Source organism: Symphalangus syndactylus, chromosome 1, assembly GCF_028878055.3.
Source record: "Symphalangus syndactylus isolate Jambi chromosome 1, NHGRI_mSymSyn1-v2.1_pri, whole genome shotgun sequence".
NCBI lineage: Eukaryota > Metazoa > Chordata > Mammalia > Primates > Hylobatidae > Symphalangus > Symphalangus syndactylus.
In genome coordinates, this window is record NC_072423.2 from 84,605,147 (window position 1) to 84,626,424 (window position 21,278).

Consider the following 21,278-nt stretch of genomic DNA (forward strand, 5'->3'; position numbering starts at 1 on the left):
CAATATCACAGAAGGGTGTACACCCCCAGTGATATTGGGAATAATGTCATCATCTCCTTCCCTGGAAATTAGGGACAATATCATGGCGGGGGGCGGTGTACACCTTCTGTGCTATTGGAAGTAATATCATCTTCCCCCCTCCAGATATTAGGAACAATGTCACACACGGCGTACACCCGCTGTGATATTTGGAAGAATATTATAGGGTGCACACCCACTGTGACTTTAGGAGAAATATGTCCCTAAAATGTTGCAAATAATATCACAGCATATACAGTATATCTCCCTAGAATATTACAGATAATATCACAGGGTGTACACCCACTCTGATATTAGGAGTAATACCTCCCTAGGATATTATGAATAATATCACCGGGGGTACACGCACTGTGATAATAGGAAAAATATCTCCCTAGGATATTACGAATAACATCACAGAATGTACACCCATGGTGCACACCCACTGTGATATTAGGAGTAATATCTACCTAGGATATAATGAGTAACAGCACAGCGTGTACACACATGATGTACACCCACTGTGATATTAGGAGAAATATCTCCCTAGGATATTATGAGTAACATCACAGAGTGTACACAGATGGTGTGCACCCACGGTGATACTAGGAGAAATATCTGCCTAGATTATTACTAATTATATCACAGAGTGTACACCCACTGTAATATCAGGAGTAATATCTTCCTTGGGTATTAAGAATAATTTCACAGGGTGTACACACATGGTGTATACCCACTGTGATATTAGGAGCAATATCGTCCTAGGATATTACAAATAGTATCACAGGGTGTATGCCCACTAAGATATTAGAAGCAGTATCTCCCTAGGATATCAAAAATAATATCAAAGGGTGTACAACTCTGCTTCCCAGGTTCTAAGGGATTCTCCTGTTTCAGCCTCCTGAGTAGCTGGGGTTACAGGTGCCCACCACCATGCCTGGCTAACTTTGTATTGTCACTAGAGATGGGGTTTTACCATGTTGGCCAGGCCGGTCTGGAACTCCTGACCTCTGATGATCCATCACCCTCAGCCTCCCAAAGTGCTGGGACTACAGGTGTGAGCCATCGCACCCGGCCAAGAGTTATACATTTAATAAATCTGGAAACACAGCTCCCATATTTGACTGTGCATTTACTTTTATGAAGAAATGATGTTAGAAAACCTAAGGATGATAATAAATATGGAAAGTAACTGGCATGTAAAAAGATATTCTGATTAAAAACTGTAAAGTTTGATTTAGTTTTTAGATAATGCGGTCCTAGCTCTTATATAGTGCTTATAAATATTCTACATCAAAGGAATTTGCAGCACAGAGTCAGAATAAAATAAAGTGTGTTTCACTCCTTCTTAATTTCTTTCAATTAGATTGTTTTTTTTCTTAAAGAGAGAAGAACATTTTATTTATTAATTTTTTCCTGAAAAGAGTAGGCCATATTTTACTGAGATAATGGATCTGTTATATATTACATTTTGATCTTCTAACATTGGTCAGTGGCTTTTCTCTAAAGTAGGTATGTACAGAAAGAGTTGAATAGCAAAAAAGTAAATTATGTAATAATTCTGAGATTTTTGGGTTTGTCACAATGGAGAAATATTGCTGAGGGTGTATGGTCCTCAAGTGTGAAAATGTTCCTTGTGAATTGCTTGTATCCAAAATATACACACAGCATTAAGTGCTGGTTTTTATCTTTTATTTTTCCAATCCTCTTTTCTTCTCAAGGTGTCCAAGTGACACAGAGCCACAGAATCTCACAGGTGTCTCAGAATTCCTCCTCCTGGGACTCTCAGAGGATCCAGAACTGCAGCCCATCCTTGCTAGACTCTTCCTGTCCATGTACCTGGTCACGGTGCTGGGGAACCTGCTCATTATCCTGGCCATCAGCTCTGACTCCCACCTCCACACCCCCATGTACTTCCTCCTCTCCAACCTGTCCTTGCCTGACATCGGTTTCACCTCGGCCATGGTCCCCAAGATGATTGAGGAGATGCAATCGCATAGCAGAGTCATCTACCATGGGGGCTGCCTGACACAGATGTCTTTCTTTGTCCTTTTTGCATGTATAGATGACATAATCCTAACTGTGATGGCCTATGACCGGTTTGTGGCCATCTGTCACCCCCTGAACTACCCAGGCATCAAGAATCCTCACCTCTGTGTCTTATTAGTTTTGGTGTCTTTTTTCCTTAGCCTGTTGGATTCCCAGCTGCACAATTTGATTGTGTTGCAATTCATCTGCTTCAAGAATGTGGAAATCTCTAATTTTTTCTGTGACCCATTTCAACTTCTCAACCTTGCCTGTTCTGACAGTGTCATGAATAACATATTCATAGATTTAGATAGTACTATATTTGGTTTTCTTCGCATTTCAGGGATCCTTTTGTGTTACTAGAAGATTGTCTTCTCCATTCTAAGAATTCCATCCTCAGATGGGAAGTATAAAGCCTTCTCTACCTGCGGCTCTTGCCTGGCAGTTGTTTGCTTATTTTATGGAACAGGCATTGGTGTGTAGCTGACTTCAGCTGTGTCATCATCCCCCAGGAATGATGTGGTGGCATCAGTGATGTACGCTGTGGTGGTCACCCCCATGCTGAACCCCTTCATCTGCAGCCTAAGAGGGACATTCAAAGTGCCCTGTGGAGGCTGCACAGCACAACAGTCTAATCTCATGATCTGTTCCATCCTTTTTCTTGGGTGCATTAGAAAGCGCAAGCACATTAAATCTCTACATCTGCAAATCCTACCCCCTTGGTCACATTATTTTTGTTGCTTGATGGGTTTTATTCCTTTCCACATTTCCTATGTGAATATTGCTTTCTTTGTTATGTCTTTAACTGGAATAGTGAGTATTCTGCTATCCTTTGTTTAGCGTAAACATCACAACTAAATCCTCTATACCTAGGTGGCTTCCTTTAGTTTCTGAGCAATAACCCTGTTTTCCAGGTGAAATCACAACCACCTTTTTATATACAGGAAGTCCTGACTTCATTTTGTATTTGCCTGAAAATTGACTTCATGGAAACAATGTACAGTAGGTCCTCCAACACCACTGTTTTGTTCAAAGTTGCTTACTTATAATGTTGATGAGGAATAAATTGGTTTCACTATACATAATTTTGCTTAAAGGTTCAGTTTCCAAGACACTATCAAAGATGTTCAGTGAGGACATACTGTGCATCAAATTCACATCCTTTTCCTGAGTTCATGTGGAATCTCTTTAGAGACTACTTCTATGGAATCTATTTAGGCAGGTTATGTGTAGAGATCCATGTCACTGGTCTTCAATCTTAGCTTTGATTGAAATCACCTGGGGAGCTTACAAACGATGAGGCCTATGTCTCATTACCTGAGATTCTGATTTACCTGCACCTGTGTGGGTATGCAGATTTTTTTTTCTTTTTTTTAAAGCACCAGAGATGGTTCCAATGATAAAGTTCCTAGAGGGATCAAGCTCCAACGAGTAAGAACAGAAGTTAAATGTAATATGATTTCTTCAAATATTATCTTCAAATGCATTGTCCTTCAACACCATACAAATTTTTATTATGCTGTTTTTTCTTACCATTTAGCATTTTCATTTTACATTTGTTGAGTTATGGATTTATACACACATTGATTGCTGTTTTTTCACACTTGTACATACATAAGATGGGAACTAAAAAAGAATAAAATGGTCAGGGTATCCCTAAAATTTCACATTCTGATACATTTTAAACATATTTGTTGTTTAAAAGTTTGTTTCAATTAAGAAACTGTGGTGTACACACACAATGAAGTATTATTCAGCCTAAAAAAGAATAAAATCCTCTCCACTGCAGCAAAAATTGATGAGATTGCAGGTCAGTATATTAAGTGAAATAAGCCAGGTGCAGAATGACAAATACTACATGCCCTCATTTATATGTAGGAACAAAAAAGAAAATCTTGGCAAGCTGTGGTGGCTCATTTCTGTAATCCCAGCACTTTGGGAGGCCGAGTCGGATGGATAACCTGAGGCCAGGAGTTCAAAACCAGCCTGGAAAACATGGTGAAACCCCATCTCTACTAAAAATACAAAAATCAACCGGGTGCGGTGGTGCATGCTTGTAGTCCCAGCTACTTGGGAGGCTGAAGCAGGAGAATTGCTTGAAACTAGGAGGCGGAGGTAGCAGTGAGCCAAGATCATGTCTCTATACTCCAACCTGGGCAGTAGAACGAGACTCCATCACACACATACACACAAAAGGAATCTCATGAAGGTGGAGTATAAAGGTGGTTAGCAGAGGCTAGAAAGAAAAGGGGTGGGATGGGGAATGAAGAGGAGTTGATAATTGGGTACAGAAATACAGAAAGATGGAATAAATGAGTTCTAGTGTTTGATAGTACAGTACGGAAATTTTAGTTCACAAGAATTTACTGCATATTTCCAGATGGCTTGGAAAGAAGCTTTTAACTTTCTCATTATGCTGGTTTTTAAGATATTATCTTTCTGCTCCAATCACACCCTTCTATACTCTTCATTTTGAGGCTAAATTGGGACTCCTGAAATCATGCTTTTTCTTTTTTTTTTTTTTTTTTTTTTGAGATGGCGTTTCCCTCTTGTTGCCAAGGCTGAAGTACAATGAGTGTGATCTCAGCTCACACAACCTCTGCTGCCTGGGTTCAAGCAATTCTACTGCCTCAGCCTCCTGAGTAGCTAGGATTATAGGCATGCGACACCATGCTCAGCTAATTTTGTATTTTTAGTAGAGACGAGGTTTCTCCCTGTTGGTCAGGCTGGTCTTGAACTCCCAACTTCAAGTGATCTGCCCGCCTTGGCCTCCCAAAGTGCTGGGATTACAGGCGTGAGCCACTGCGCCCAGCCCATGCTATATTTTCTCTGTTGTTGTTTTTGAGCCATAAATAACTTCTCACGTATATGTTCAACTGATTTTTAACATGAGTGCCAAGAAAGTTCATTGGTGGGAAAAGCAGCCTTTTTAATAAATGTTGCTGGAGAAACTTGATTTCCACAGAAGCAGAGGCTAGGAAGAAAAGGGGTGGGATGGGGAATGAAATCCTGTCATTTGCAGAAAATGTGATGAAACTGGAGGTTATTATGTTAAGTGAACCAAGCCAGGCACAAAGAGACAAATGTTGCATTATCTCACTCATACATAAAGCTAAAAAATTTTGATTCCACGGAAGTAAAGAATAGAATGGTGGTAGCCAACGGCTGGGATGGGATGGGAGGAAGGGAGCATGAGGAGCGTTTGGCTTATGGGTACAAAAATACAGAGAGATAGAAGGAATAAGTTCTAGTGCTTGATAGCACATTAGGGCAACTACAGTTAAAAATAATATGTTGTATATTTCAAAATAGCTGGAGGAGAAGTGTTAGGATAATGCCAACACAAATAAATGATAATAGTTTCAGGTGATGAATATCCCAATTACACTGGATGTGATAGTTACACAATGTATCCATGTATGAAAATACCACATACAGCTCATAAATATGTGTAACTATTATATATCAATTAGAAAAATATGCATGTTACCTTGTGCAGGAGGTTCTAGCCAGTGCAACGAAGTGAGGGAAAGTAAAATTGAAAATATTAAAGGAAAAGTTGCTCCTTCAGGTAAGTATTATGAATGTTTACCTAGAATATCTTAAGGTATCTAAATATATAGATCAGTGGGATGAAATAAAGAGTCCAGAAAAAAATATATAAATTAGATATTATATAATATATTGCATATTAATATATTATATCATATTAATGATATATTAATAATGTATATTATCTTATATTATACATATAGCATAACCTATAGATAATTAGCTGATTTTTGACAAAGATGTTGGGATAATCCATGGGGAATTAAAAGCCTTTTCAACAAACAGTGCAAGAGCAGGTATCTACATAGGGACTAAAGGAACATCAAACTTGACTTCACATTAAATGCAAACATCAACTCAAAATGGGTCATAGACATGAAAGTAACATCTAAAGTATAGAAAAGTCTAGAAAAAATCATAAAAGAAAATTGTGGGGATATAAACGTTATTACACACTTCTAAAAGAGTACTCAGAAAGCATAATTCATAAAAATATGTATTAAATTAAACCAAAACTAACGGCTCTTTTCTTCAAAGAATAGCGTTAATAAAATAAAAAAGGAAACTAAAGAGTGGTAAAAATATTTCTTAATATTTCTGAGTAAGAGTTTCTATACAAAATGTGTAAAGAACACTTGCCATCCAATCATAAGAAGACAATCCTGGGCCGGGCGCAGTGGCTCACACCTGTAATCCTAGCACTTTGTGAGGCCAAGGCGGGCGGATCGTGAGGTCAGGAGATCGAGACCATCCTGGCTAACACGGTGAAACCCTGTCTCTACTAAAAATTCACAACAACAACAAAAAAAACATTAGCCGGGCGTGGTGGCGGGCGCCTGTAGTCCCAGCTACTCCGGAGGCTGAGGCAGGAGAATGGCATGAACCCGGGAGGCGGAGCTTGCAGTGAGCCGAGATCGTGCCACTGCCCTCCAGCCTGGGCGACAGAGAGGGACTCCGTCTCAAAAAAAAAGAAGACAATCCTGTAAGAAATAAATGAATTTATTAAACACGTCAGCCAAAGATTACTTGTAAGTATTCAATAAGCACATAAAAATGTGCACAGCATTTTAGTCATTAAAGACATAGGAATAAAAATCCAGAAACTACCCATGACTATGGCAAAAGTTGAAAATTCTAACACTGTCAAGTTTTGGCAAAGGTGTAGAAGTATTTTTACTCTCATACACTGTTGGAGAGAATGTAAAAGAATATAAGTACTTCAAAAAACACTTTGACAATTTCCTAAAATATAAATAAATTCTGGAACATGATTCAAACATTTATCCAAAATAAATGAAAATATGTGTCATATGTAAACAGCGTTTATGAATACACACAGCCGCTCCATGTACAACACCAAAACATGGAAACAATCAAAGCTCACCAGCAGAGGAATGCATAAGCAAATTATGGTATGTTCATCAGTGGAATTCTTTTTTTTTTTTTTTTTTTTGAGACGGAGTCTTTCTCTGTCCCCCAGACTGGAGTGCAGTGGCACAATCTCGGCTCACTGCAAGCTCCGCCTCCCAGGTTCACGCCATTCTCCTGCCTCAGCCTCCCGAGTAGCTGGGACTACAGGCGCCCGCCACCACGCCCGGCTAATTTTTTGTATTTTTAGTAGAGACGGGGTTTCACCGTGTTACCCAGGATGGTCTCGATCACCTGACCTCGTGATCCGCCCGCCTCGGCCTCCCAAAGTGCTGGGATTACAGGCTTGAGCCACCGCGCCCGGCCCATCCAGTGGAATTCTATTCTGTCCTTCTTAAAATTTTTCAATATCATTCATTTTCGCCTGTAACCCAGGGAAACCACAGATCAGAATTCTATAGTTAAAGATAATTAATAACCAGCGGAATATACATTTTTATGTGTGAAGTTTTTTTCCTTAGCATAAAGATTTAAGAGACATCGCCCTGGGTTACAGGCAAAAATGAATGATATTGAAAAATTTTAAGAAGGACTGTTTCTGGATAATGTGAATGTTCTGTACCTTGATTGTGGTTTCACAATTGAATATGTCTGTCACCACATTGAATTTTAAATATAATTAAATATATTTTAAAGTATGTAGTTTATTTTCTGAAAATTATGCCTCAGTAACTTTGTTAATGTAAGAGTAAGACCATATTAAAAATAATAATTACATTGTATTAGTATAAGATGCAAATATATTTTTATAAAACAACTAAAATACATGGACAAATATCAGGAATAATTATTGTGTTGTACATTTTAACATTTAAACATAAATATAAATGTATTCAAGTTATCACATGCTATTTTGCATTTGAAACTTGCTTTTAAATATAGGTTTCACAATATAATATGTCAACTTTAGTTTCTCCATTTACTTTCAAAACTGTCAGAGTTAGATAATAAATAAATTGATGCTCTAAGTGATGCCTAAAATCTCAGAGAGCTACCAATTAGCCAGCTTTAACTTGAAACAGAGAGGCATGGGGGTACTAGGATATTTAAAATCTATATTTCAGAAAAATTTGTCACAGGGATTGTTGTGCAGTAATTAAATGAGGATTTTTTTTTTTATTTCCAAGAAAATGTTATAGCCAAAAACATCACAAGGTCAAGATTACTAAATCTTTGACTCTTCGATCTATAAATAAATTCTAGGTCCTCAGACTTGCTTCACCATTAATTGAGATGCAAAAGCTGAGCAGGGTGCAAGGAGACTGGGATTGTTCAAATCTCCTTTAGATGCCACTGCAAAAGAGGTAAACAAGGTAGAGTGGAACCAAGCGTTTAGAAGAAAAATTAATAAAGGAATCTATTTGTATGGAGGGTAAGTGTCCTTAAGATTCTACCCAGAGAACTAGTGACAGCTGTCTCTCCAAAAAAAAAAAAAAAAGAATGCATCAGCATGTTCCACCCCAATGTCACTGTATACTGAGTGTGTAGTGGAAGAAATATTTCCATTTTTTATTCATTGGTCTCTTAAACTGAAGGAGATCACCCATACCTAATATAGAGAAATGGGTAATAATCACAGATCACAAATTTTTAGGGCTGAACGTTTTGGCATTGGGGAATTATCTTCTATATTTGGGATAAAGAGTGAAATACCCTGGGGTGGAATCTGCCTTGATGTTCTCCAAAAATTTTTTTTTTTGACCTACAGTAATACAACATCCCCTAGCCCTTTCACATTTAAGTTAGATCATGTTAATAGTTTCTACAATAGCATATGTGTGGAAATGACACATTTATCATGTGCTGAGACTCTTTAGAGGGAGTTTCCTTCCTTATGCTCTGTCTATACTTGGTTCTCAGCTCTCTGAATGCTCGTGGTCCAATAGAGAACTACAAAGATGACCTAGGGAACAATAGAACTATTAGATGGAAGGAAATAGAGTTTTTTTTATTTTTATTTATTTTTATTTTTTTTATTATACTTTAGGGTTTTAGGGTACATGTGCACAATGTGCAGGTTTGTTACATATGTATCCATGTGCCATGTTGATTTCCTGCACCCATTAACTCGTCATTTAGCATTAGGTGTATCTCCTAATACTGTCCCTCCCCCCTCCCCCCACCCCACAACAGTCCCCAGAGTGTGATGGTCCCCTTCCTGTGTCCATGAGTTCTCATTGTTCAATTCCCACCTATGAGTGAGAACATGCGGTGTTTGGTTTTTGGTCCTTGCGATAGTTTACTGAGAATGATGTTTTCCAGTTTCATCCATGTCCCTACAAAGGACATGAACTCATCATTTTTTATGGCTGCATAGTATTCCATGGTGTATATGTGCCACATTTTCTTAATCCAGTCTATCGTTGTTGGACATTTGAGTTGGTTCCAACTCTTTGCTATTGTGAATAGTGCCGCAATAAACATACGTGTGCATGTGTCTTTATAGCAGCATGATTTATAGTCCTTTGGGTATATACCCAGTAATGGGATGGCTGGGTCAAATGGTATTTCTAGTTCTAGATCCCTGAGGAATCGCCACACTGACTTCCACAATGGTTGAACTAGTTTACAGTCCCACCAACAGTGTAAAAGTGTTCCTATTTCTCCACATCCTCTCCAGCACCTGTTGTTTCCTGATTTTTTTAATGATGGCCATTCTAACTGGTGTGAGATGGTATCTCACTGTGGTTTTGATTTGCATTTCTCTGATGGCCAGTGATGATGAGCATTTCTTCATGTGTTTTTTGGCTGCATAAATGTCTTCTTTTGAGAAGTGTCTGTTCATGTCCTCTGCCCACTTTTTGATGGGGTTGTTTGTTTTTTTCTTGTAAATTTGTTTGAGTTCATTGTAGATTCTGGATATTAGCCCTTTGTCAGATGAGTAGGTTGCAAAAATTTTCTCCCATTCTGTAGGTTGCCTGTTCACTCTGATGATAGTTTGTTTTGCTGTGCAGAAGCTCTTTATTTTAATGAGATCCCATTTGTCGATTTTGGCTTTTGTTGCCATTGCTTTTGGTGTTTTAGACATGAAGTCCTTGCCCACGCCTATGTCCTGAATGGTATTGCCTAGGTTTTCTTGTAGGATTTTAATGGTTTTAGGTCTAACATATAAGTCTTTAATCCATCTTGAATTAATTTTTGTATAAGGTGTAAGGAAGGGATCCAGTTTCAGCTTTCCACATAAGGCTAGCCAGTTTTCCCGGCACCATTTATCAAATAGGGAATCCTTTCCCCATTTCTTGTTTTTGTCAGGTTTGTCAAAGATCAGATAGTTGTAGCTATGCGGCATCATTCCTGAGGGCTCTGTTCTGTTCCATTGATCTATGTCTCTGTTGTGGTATCAGTACCATGCTGTTTTGGTTACTGTAGCCTTGTAGTATAGTTTAAAGTCAGGTAGCGTGATGCTGCCGGCTTTGTCCTTTTGGCTTAGGATTGACTTGGCGATGCGGGCTCTTTTTTGGTTCCATATGAACTTTAAAGTAGTTTTTTCCAATTCTGTGAAGAAAGTCATTGGTAGCTTGATGGGGATGGCATTGAATCTATAAATTACCTTGGGCAGTATGGCCATTTTCACGATATTGATTCTTCCAACCCATGAGCATGGAATGTTCTTCCATTTGTTTGTATCCTCTTTTATTTCATTGAGCAGTGGTTTGTAGTTCTCCTTGAAGAGGTCCTTCACATCCCTTGTAAGTTGGATTCCTAGGTATTTTATTCTCTTTGAAGCAATTGTGAATGGGAGTTCACTCATGATTTGGCTCTCTGTTTGTCTGTGATTGGTGTACAAGAATGCTTGTGATTTTTGTACATTAATTTTTTATCCTGAGACTTTGCTGAAGTTGCTAATCAGCTTAAGGAGATTTGGGCTGAGACAGTGGGGTTTTCTAGATATACAATCATGTCATCTGCAAACAGGGACAATTTGACTTCCTCTTTTCCTAATTGAATACCCTTTATTTCCTTCTCCTGCCTGATTGCTCTGGCCAGAACTTCCAGCACTATGTTGAATAGGAGCGGTGAGAGAGGGCATCCCTGACTTGTGCCAGTTTTCAGAGGGAATGCTTCCAGTTTTTGCCCATTCAGTATGATATTGGCTGTGGGTTTGTCATAGATACCTCTTATTATTTTGAGATATGTCCCATCAATACCTAATTTATTGAGAGTGTTTAGCATGAAGGGTTGTTGAATTTTGTCAAAGGCCTTTTCTGCATCTATTGAGACAATCATGTGGTTTTTGTCTTTGGTTCTGTTTATATGCTGGATTACATTTATTGATTTGCGTATGTTGAACCAGCCTTGCATCCCAGGGATGAAGCCCACTTGATCATGGTGGATAAGCTTTTTGATGTGCTGCTGGATTCGGTTTGCCAGTATTTTATTGAGGATTTTTGCATCAATGTTCATCAAGGATATTGGTCTGAAATTCTCTTTTTTGGTTAAGTCTCTGCCAGGTTTTGGTATCAGGACGATGCTGGCTTCGTAAAATGTGTTAGGGAGGATTCCCTCTTTTTCTATCAATTGGAATAGTTTCAGAAGGAATGGTACCAATTCCTCCTTGTACCTCTGGTAGAATTCAGCTGTGAATCCATCAGGTCCTGGACTCTTTTTGGTTGGTAAGCTATTGATTATTGCCACAATTTCAGAACCTGTTATTGGTCTATTCAGAGATTCAACTTCTTCCTGGTTTAGTCTTGGGAGGGTGTATTTGTTGAGGAATTTATCCATGTCTTCTAGATTTTCTAGTTTATTTGCATAGAGGTGTTTGTAGTATTCTCTGATGGTAGATTGTATTTCTGTGGGATCGGTGGTGATATCCCCTTTTTAGGTTTTTATTGCATCTATTTGATTCTTCTCTCTTTTCTTCTTTATTAGTCTTGCTAGCGGTCCATCAATTTTGTTGATCTTTTCAAAAAACCAGCTCCTGGATTCATTAATTTTTTGAAGGGTTTTTTGTGTCTCTATTTCCTTCAGTTCTGCTCTGATTTTAGTTATTTCTAGCCTTCTGCTAGCTTTTGAATGTGTTTGCTCTTGCTTTTCTAGTTCTTTTAATTGTGATGTTAGGGTGTCAATTTTGGGTCTTTCCTGCTTTCTCTTGTGGGCATTTAGTGCTATAAACTTCCCTCTACACACTGCTTTGAACGTGTCCCAGAGATTCTGGTATGTTGTGTCTTTGTTCTCGTTGGTTTCAAAGAACATCTTTATTTCTGCCTTCATTTCATTATGTACCCAATAGTCATTCAGGAGCAGGTTGTTCAGTTTCCATGTAGTTAAGCGGTTTTGAGGGAGTTTCTTAATCCTGAGTTCTAGTTTGATTGCACTGTGGTCTGAGAGACAGTTTGTTATAATTTCTGTTCTTTGACATTTGCTGAGGAGAGCTTTACTTCCAACTATGTGGTCAATTTTGGAATAGGTGTGGTGTGGTGCTGAAAAAAATGTATATTCTCTTGACTTGGGGTGGAGAGTTCTGTAGATGTCTATTAGGTCCACTTTATGTAGAGCTGAGTTCAATTCCTGAATATCCTTGTTAACTTTCTGTCTCGTTGATCTGTCTAATGCTGACAGTGGGGTGTTAAAATCTCCCATTATTATTGTGTGGGAGTTTAAGTCCCTTTGTAGGTCACTGAGTACTTGCTTTATGAATCTGGGTGCTCCTGTGTTGGGTGCATAGATATTTAGGATAGTTAGCTCTTCTTGTTGAATTGATCCCTTTACCATTATGTAATGGCCTTCTTTGTCTCTTTTGATCTTGTTGGTTTAAAGTCTATTTTATCAGAGACTAGGATTGCAACCCCTGCCTTTTTTTGATTTCCAGTTGCTTGATAGATCTTCCTCCATCCCTTTATTTTGAGTCTATGTGTGTCTCTGCACGTGAGATGGGTTTCCTGAATACAGCACACTGATGGGTCCTGACTCCTTATCCAGTTTGCCAGTCTATGTCTTTTCGTTGGAGCATTTAGCCCATTTACATTTAACATTAATATTGTTATGTGTGAATCCGATCCTGTCATTATGATGTTAGTTGGTTATTTTGCTCTTTAGTTGCTATAGTTTCTTCCTAGCCTCGATGGTCTTTACCGTTTGGCATGTTTTTGCAGTGGCTGGTGCCGGTTGTTCCTTTCCATGTTCAGTGCTTCCATCAGGAGCTCTTTTAGGGCAGGCCTGGTGGTGACAAAATCACTCAGCGTTTGCTTATCTGTAAAGTATTTTATTTCTCCTTCACTTATGAAGCTTAGTTTGGAGGGATAGAAAATTCTGGGTTGAAAATTCTTTTCTTTAAGAATGGTGAATATCGGCCCCCACTCTCTTCTGGCTTGTAGAGTTTCTGCTGAGAGATCAGCTGTTAGTCTGATGGGCTTCCCTTTGTGGGTAACCCGACCTTTCTCTCTGGCTGCCCTTAACATTTTTTCCTTCATTTCCACTTTGGTGAATCTGACAATTATGTGTCTTGGAGTTGCCCTTCTCGAGGAGTATCTTTGTGGCGTTCTCTGTATTTCCTGAATCTGAATGCTGGCCTGCCTTACTAGATTGGGGAAGTTCTCCTGGATAATGTCTTGCAGAGTGTTTTCCAACTTGGTTCCATTCTCCCCATCATTTTCAGGTACACCAATCAGACGTAGGTTTGGTCTTTTCACATAGTCCCAAATTTCTTGGAGGCTTTGTTTATTTCTTTTTATTCTTTTTTCTCTAAACTTCCCTTCTGTCTTCATTTCATTCATCTTCCATCAGCGATACCCTTTCTTCCAGTTGATCACGTCTGCTACTGAGGCTTCTGCAATCTTCGCGTAGTTCTCGAAACTTGGCTTTCAGCTCCATCAGCTCCTTTAAGCCCTTCTCTCCATTGGTTATTCTAGTTATCCATTCTTCTAATTTTTTTTCAAAGTTTTTAACTTCTTTGCTATTGTTTTGAATTTCCTCTCGTAGCTCAGAGTAGTTTGATCATCTGAAGCCTTCTTCTCTCAACTCATCAAAGTCATCCTCCATCCAGCTGTGTTCCGTTGCTGGTGAGGAACTGCGTTCCTTTGGAGGAGGAGAGGTGCTCTGCTTTTTAGAGTTTCCAGTTTTTGTGCTCTGTTTTTTCCCCATCTTTGTGGTTTTATCTACTTTTTGTCTTTGATGATGGTGATGTACAGATGGGTTTTTGGTGTGGATGTCCTTTCTGTTTGTTAGTTTTCCTTCTACCAGACAGGCCCCTCAGCTGCAGGTCTGTTGGAGTTTACTAGAGGTCCACTCCAGACCCTGTTTGGCTGGGTGTCAGCAGCGGTGGCTGCAGAACAGCGGATTTTCGTGAGACCACAAATTCAGCTGTCTGATAGTTCCTCTGAAAGTTTTGTCTCAGAGGGGTACCCGGCCGAATGAGGTGTCAGTCTGTCCCTACTGGGGGGGTGCCTCCCAGTTAGGCTGCTAAGGGGTGAGGGACCCACTTTAGGAGGCAGTCTGTCCGTTCTCAGATCTCCAGCTGCGTGCTGGGAGAACCAGTACTCTCTTCAAAGCTGTCAGTCAGACAGGGACATTTAAGTCTGTGGAGGTTCTTGCTGAGTTTTTGTTTGTCTGTGCCCTGCCCCCAGAGGTGTAGCCTACAGAGGCAGGCAGGCCTTCTTGAGTTGTGGTGGGCTCCACCCAGTTCGAGCTTCCTGGCTGCTTTGTTTACCTAAGCAAGCCTGGGCAATGGCGGGCGCCCCTGCCCCAGCCTCACTGCTGCCTTGCAGCTTGATCTCAGACTGCTGTGCTAGCAATCAGCGAGACTCCGTGGGCATAGGACCCTCGGAGCCAGGTGTGGGACACAATCTCCTAGTGTGCCGTTTTCCAGGCCTGTTGGAAAAGCACAGTATTAGGATGGGACTGACCGGATATTCCAGGTGCCGTCTGTTTCCCCTTTCTTTGACTAGGAAAGGGAACTCCCTGACCCCTTGCACTTCCCGAGTGAGGCAATGCCTCGCCCTGCTTCGGCTGGCGCACAGTGCGCTTCACCGACTGTCCTGCACCCACTGTTAGGCACTCCCTAGTGAGATGAAACCGGTATCTCAAGCAGAAATGCAGAAATCACCCGTCTTCTGTGTCGCTGGGGCTGGGAGCTGGAGACCGGAGCTGTTCCTATTCGTCCATCTTGGCTCCACCCTCTCGGAAATAGAGTTTTTTAATTACTAACCAGCACATTGCACTGTGATATGAATGTAAGATATTTCTTTATTTTGATAAGGCATTGATATATCTGTGGTAATGTTTCAAGTTTTAGACTTGTTCAGGTCACTGTGGTATTTAAATGAACTATGAAATACCCAATTTATCCAATTCTCCTTTTTCATAATAGACCAGTGTACTCCAGTGGAAAATGGACATTCAGCTTGTCCCAACCTGGTAATGGGAAGTTTCTGGAAAATCATGAGTGCCATTTTCAGTTGTAGATGGCAATGAAGAAAGCCCTATTTGGACATAACAAATCAGTGATAATAAAGAGTACAGAGGAACAATGTAGGAGAGGCATGCTGTGCTATAGAGAAGCAGATTTAGCATGCATAAAGGAACTTGGTTTTAGAAACATACTGTCAAATGGTCATAGAACCCCAAACAAGAAGAAACAAATGTAACGCCACATAGAAGTAGATTTGGTGCTCCTGATTTTATGCCTGAGAAACATCACCAGACACACCTGGAAGTAGCTGCAATAGGGAAAGGATGTTGAAAAGTGTCTTCTTTTCCTTCTGTTTTAAATAATCTAGTTTAAAATGTTTATTTTTGAAGTGGCTTGCATTAAAAACCTTTTTTTATTGTAGGTTCAGGTGTCCATTTGAAGGGTTGTTCCCCATGGGGTTTGTTGTACAGATTTCACCCAGGCATTATTTTTTGTTTTTTTTTTTTGAGACAGAGTTTCACTCTTGTTGCCCAGTCTGGAGTGCAATGGCGCGATCTCAGCTCACTGCAACCTCCACCTCCCAGGTTCAAGTGATTCTCCTGCCTCACTGTCCCTAGCAGCTGAGATTAATTTTGTATATTTAGTAGAGACGGGGTTTCTCCATGTTGGTCAGGCTGATCTCGAACTCCCGACGTCAGGTCATCCAACCTCCTCGGCCTCCCAAAGTGATGGGATTACAGGCATGAGCCACTGCGCCTGGCCCTCACCCAGGTATTAAGCCTAGTACCCAATAGTTATTTTTTCTGCTCCTCTCCCTGCTTTCATTCTCCATCCTCAGGTAGGCCCTCCATGTGTCCGTGTGTTCCCATCACTTAGCTCTCAATTTTAAGTGAGAGCATGTAGTATTTGGGTTTCTGTTCCTGAGTTAGTTCACTAAGGATAATAATGGCCCTCAGCTCCATCCATGTTCCTGCAAAAGACATAGTCTTCTTTTTTAATGGCTTCATAGGATTCCATGATGTATATGTACCACATTTTCTTTATCTAGTCTACCACTGATGGACATATAGATTGATTCCATGTCTATGCTGTTGAGAATAGTGCTGCAATGAACGTACATGTGCATGCGTCTTTATCATGGAATGATTTCTATTCTTTTGGGTCTACAGCCAGTAATGTGATCACGAGGTAGAATGGCAGTTCTGTTTTTACGTCTTTCAGGAATGGTCACACTGCTTTCCACAATGGTTGAACTAATTTACACTCCCACCAAGACACTGTAAGTGTTGCTTCTTCACTGCAACCTCACCAGCATCTGTTATTTTTTGACTTTTTAATAATAGTGATTCTGACTGGTGTGGGATGGTATCTATCTCATTGTGGTTTTGATTTGCATTTCTCTAATGATCACTGGTTAGTGATGGAAAGTTTGATTTGCATTTCTCTAATGATCACTAGTTAGTGACCATTAGACCCGCTCAGGGAGGGATGGGCCCACAAACGCTCCGAGGACAATGGCTCCGCGGTAGGGGCAAAGGTGCACTCACTCTGGCAGCAGTGGCACACAGGATGTATGGGCACACTCACAGTGGCAGGGAAGGGAAGGCAATGTCCTCTGGCACACACACTCACTGGCAAAGGGATGCTGATATTAGTGTTTTTATAATTAGCATAAATAATAGGAGAGAGACATAAATAGGGGGTGGCCATGGGTGAGTGAGTGCAGGCAAAGTGGCTCGAGAGGCTGCAGTGCAGGGAGGGTGCTGGTGGGCTGGCCTGTGTCTGCATGGGCTACTCTGCTGGAACAGTCTGCAGGGCAGCCGGGGGTCCACCAGCACAGGAGCTATGATGTGGCCCCCAGGAGGTACCTGGCTGGGGGCCAAGCTGGGACCCAGGAGAGGCCAGCAAACTGAGAGGTGCTGAGGTCAGAATAGCCTCATGTAGTGGGTGAGACTGCCCTGCAGAATTCAGGTCCCATAGTTCCCCTAGGGCTAAAGCTTCCTACGGGAGCAGGTCAAGCCTGGCGGAATGGGCATCCCTGGCCATGCTCCACTACAGACACTTACACACCAAACCCTCTGGACTCCACACAGGCTGGAGTTCTGCCCCTACCACTTGTCTCAGTATCTCTCCCTGCCATTTCAAGTGTTGCTGGTGGTCCATGGGTTTTCTCCTGCTGGGATTCAGAGGCTCATGGAAAGAGAGGGTTGCTCCTTGCCCATTCAACTCATACCTTTGCAGGAGTCACTGGGGGCCAGGAATGCTTCGTGGTGTGAGGTAGCCCCATGCAGAATTCCTTTCCTTCTGATGATCTGCTAGGAGTGCACCAATCTTCCTAATGCCCTGGTCCCTCATGAGAGATATTCCTCTTGACTGCGTCTAGTGCAGACGTGAGTGCGTCTTGGAGAGGTGTATTACATTTTCAATCGGCTGTATACATTTCCCTGGTGCCTTATAGACAACATAGAATGAAATAAATGTATAGATGGATTTTCTCAGCAGACTTAACATGTTTTAATATCCAAAAAATAAGTTAACCTAGGAACAGAGGGTTCCACATCTGGAAAAGAATCTCACCGTTCAATATGTTGAAGACATCAAGCATATCGTGTTCATGTGATTAAACACATGATACATTTTTTAAAGGTCTAGTTAATTTGGATCTGGATAAATTATGAGAATAGAAGTAAGGCAGACAAATCCACATTAAGTATTAGGGGCCTTAATACATAGTTAGAAAATTTTTAACTTTTTCTGAAAGTAATACTAGACAACTAAATGGTATTTAATTAACTCCCCTCATGAGGAGATGAAGAGGAGGATAAGTTTACTCAAACAAAGTAGTTTTGAAAAATGAATCAGAACGATTGACAAACAGAAGCAGCCTTCTAGAAATTAAACTGATACCCAAGAGAAGACATACCCCAGGGTGAGTCTGACTATTCCTATCTAAGAGCTGTTGCTATTTGAAACAAGCAAGCATATTGCAAAATTACAGTTCCTGAGAAAAAGAAGAGCTTCAAAAGTTTGTACAGACAGTTTCATGCAAATCCCTAAAGGTAAGCCATAACTGGGTTGATACATTATTTTATTTAAGAATAGTTATAAGTTTGTGGATAGAAATGCAACTAATAAAACAGAAAGCATGAAAATTTGGGACCTTTATCTGAAAATTAATTAATATATAAATCATGTAGCTCAAGTTAAATAAAATTAGATGTCTGATAATGGTAAAATTACATGAATAATAAAAAATCATTTAAGGTAATTTTGAAAACTAGTACTAATAGAAATGTATAAATATGAGATAATATTTGTCTGATCACTTTAATTTATCAATGTATTAAGTCAAACGCATTGGCTGATCGGGCTAAAATGGGTATAGGTGTAGCAGATTTGAAGACACAGAAAAAAAGAATTTGTTTAGTAAGTTGAAAAACAAACATTAAGAAAGGGTAATGGGAATTGACAAGCAGTAATTTCTTCATATTGGATGACATTGACGTGAAGTAAAGCAAGACAGTGTGTTTTTGTTTTGTTTTGTTTAATTTTTTGATCCTATTTATATGCTCTGGCCACTTAGATGGCCAGAGTAAATGTTATCTGGGTTTAATCAAAGAGTTTTACTTTAATAAGGCAACAGGATGAAGGGAAAATAGAGAGAAGGAGTTGTATTTGGTTGAAAGGAATTGTATTTGGTTATATGACAATGGACAATTTCACTTAGATAAAAAAAAGAAATGTAAAAAAAATTGTGATGAATTTCTATATCTTGATTAAGTTATAATTTAATTACTATTTAGCATTCACTGTATTCAGGGCACTAACAGAGAAAGTCAATAAACTGCCTACTGGTACTAGTGTTGTTATATTTAGCATAAATAATAGGAGAGAGACATGAAGTAGAGCAACAATAACGCAGGTAGTTAGTCTCTCAGTAACCAAGAAGTAGTTTAAGAGAATTGATTCTCACTGGTGCATGAAAGGAAAACTTTAAAATTCATTTTAAGTAAGAATTAATCATAATATTCAAGGGCAACATTTTGAAAAAAAAACTGGAATATGACTACCAATACAAAGAAAAATGATATTCTCAGATGAAACAGTAAAAGCCTACACTATAACTCTACTCTTAAGTGTGAAATAATAAGATGTTATTTCTCCATAATATTTTCTGAACAACAATGCCTGCTTCTCAATGCCTCTGGTTGCATTATATCCCAGTATAATAAAATACATTAAGGTTTCATTTCTTAAATTGATTTTAATGCTAAATCAGTTTATTGTCTAGAAACAGAGCAAGTACTGGTAAAAATGACTTAAGAGCTTATGTAAGTATATTTCTGTATCTCATTTAGTTAACTCAAGAGGAAAATATTGCTCAAAATATGAATGAATTAACTGTCTTGAATTTACTATATCTGCAGATGGGGAGCAAACTAAAAGAGAAAAAATCAAATGTGACTACAATAATGGAATTTGTTCTTTTGGGGTTTTCTGAAATTCCCAATCTCCACTGGATGCTTTTTGGTATATTTTTACTGATATATTTGACTATCCTGATGTGCAATGGCATCATAATACTAATAACAAAAATTGACCCCACTCTCCAGACTCCCATGTATTTTTTTCTTAGCAATTTTTCCCTTTTGGAAATCTGTTATGTAACAATCATTATCCCAAGAATGCTCATGGACCTTTGGACTCAGAAAGGAAATATTTCTTTGTTTGCTTGTGCTACACAAATGTGTTTTTTTCTTATGCTTGGAGGCACAGAGTGTCTCCTTCTGACAGTGATGGCCTATGACCGCTATGTGGCTATTTGTAAGCCTTTGCAGTATCCTCTAGTGATGAACCACAAAGTCTGCATTCAGCTGATAATAGCTTCCTGGATCATCACAATTCCTGTAGTAATTGGGGAAACATGCCAAATTTTCCTTCTGTGCTTTTGCGGAACTAACACAATTAATCATTTCTTTTGTGACATCCCACCAGTACTCAAGCTTGCTTGTGGAAACATATTTGTGAATGAGATAACAGTCCATGTAGTAGCGGTGGTGTTTATCACGGTGCCATTTCTGTTGATTGTTGTCTCTTATGGCAAAATTATCTCCAACATTTTGAAATTGTCATCAGCCAGAGGAAGGGCTAAAGCCTTCTCCACCTGCTCATCTCACCTAATAGTTGTAATCTTATTCTTTGGAGCAGGTACTATCACTTATTTACAGCCCAAACCACATCAGTTTCAAAGGATAGGGAAACTGATTTCTCTTTTCTACACCATTCTGATTCCAACTTTGAATCCCATTATATATACTCTGAGGAACAAAGATATCATGGTGGCATTGAGAAAATTACTAGCTAAGTTATTAACATGAGACAAAGACTTGAAATTACAGAAATAATTTCTCTACAGGTTTGTCATGTGGCTTCAATGAAATATTTTTTAGCTTTGTTCCTACGGTATTCAATAATGAGTACTGAAATCATAAATACAAACATACATTATGTCAAGGGGTGTTTTATTCACAGAATATAGTTATGTGCTACTGTGTAACTGGAGCACAATTTAACTCAGGTGCCAAGATCTCATTTTGGTCAATGGTTAACTATTGATTAAAAGACCACCTGAGCAATAAAATGAAAAATAACTGAGTGAGTCATATAATTAGGGGTTAGGATCATGCTCTGTAATACGTCTTCTTTCACCTTCCCATTCCTTCAGATGTATTTACTGCCTTTCTCTGAGCCTTGGGTTTGGATTTAACTGATTAGAAACACCAAAAATAGCTAAGATGGTGGAAACAAAGGATATGGGATTTTCTTTGCATTTTACCCTACTTGTTTCTCATATCTTTGTCCGTATACTTTTAAATCTAAATATCCTGAGAATGTTTATTCC

At 39.4% G+C, this 21,278-nt stretch overlaps 1 protein-coding gene and 1 pseudogene across 1 annotated transcript; both read left to right on the top strand.

The window, feature by feature from the left end:
* Nucleotides 1-982: 982 nt before the first annotated feature.
* Nucleotides 983-15,706, top strand: LOC129488539 (olfactory receptor 7E24-like; annotated as a pseudogene).
* Nucleotides 15,707-18,419: 2,713 nt separating this feature from the next.
* Nucleotides 18,420-20,754, top strand: LOC129489999 (olfactory receptor 10AG1). The gene is given in 3 exon segments (XM_055293361.2): nucleotides 18,420-18,435; nucleotides 19,804-19,826; nucleotides 19,828-20,754. Coding segments are annotated over 3 exon segments (966 nt in total).
* The last annotated feature ends 524 nt before the right edge of the window (nucleotides 20,755-21,278 follow it).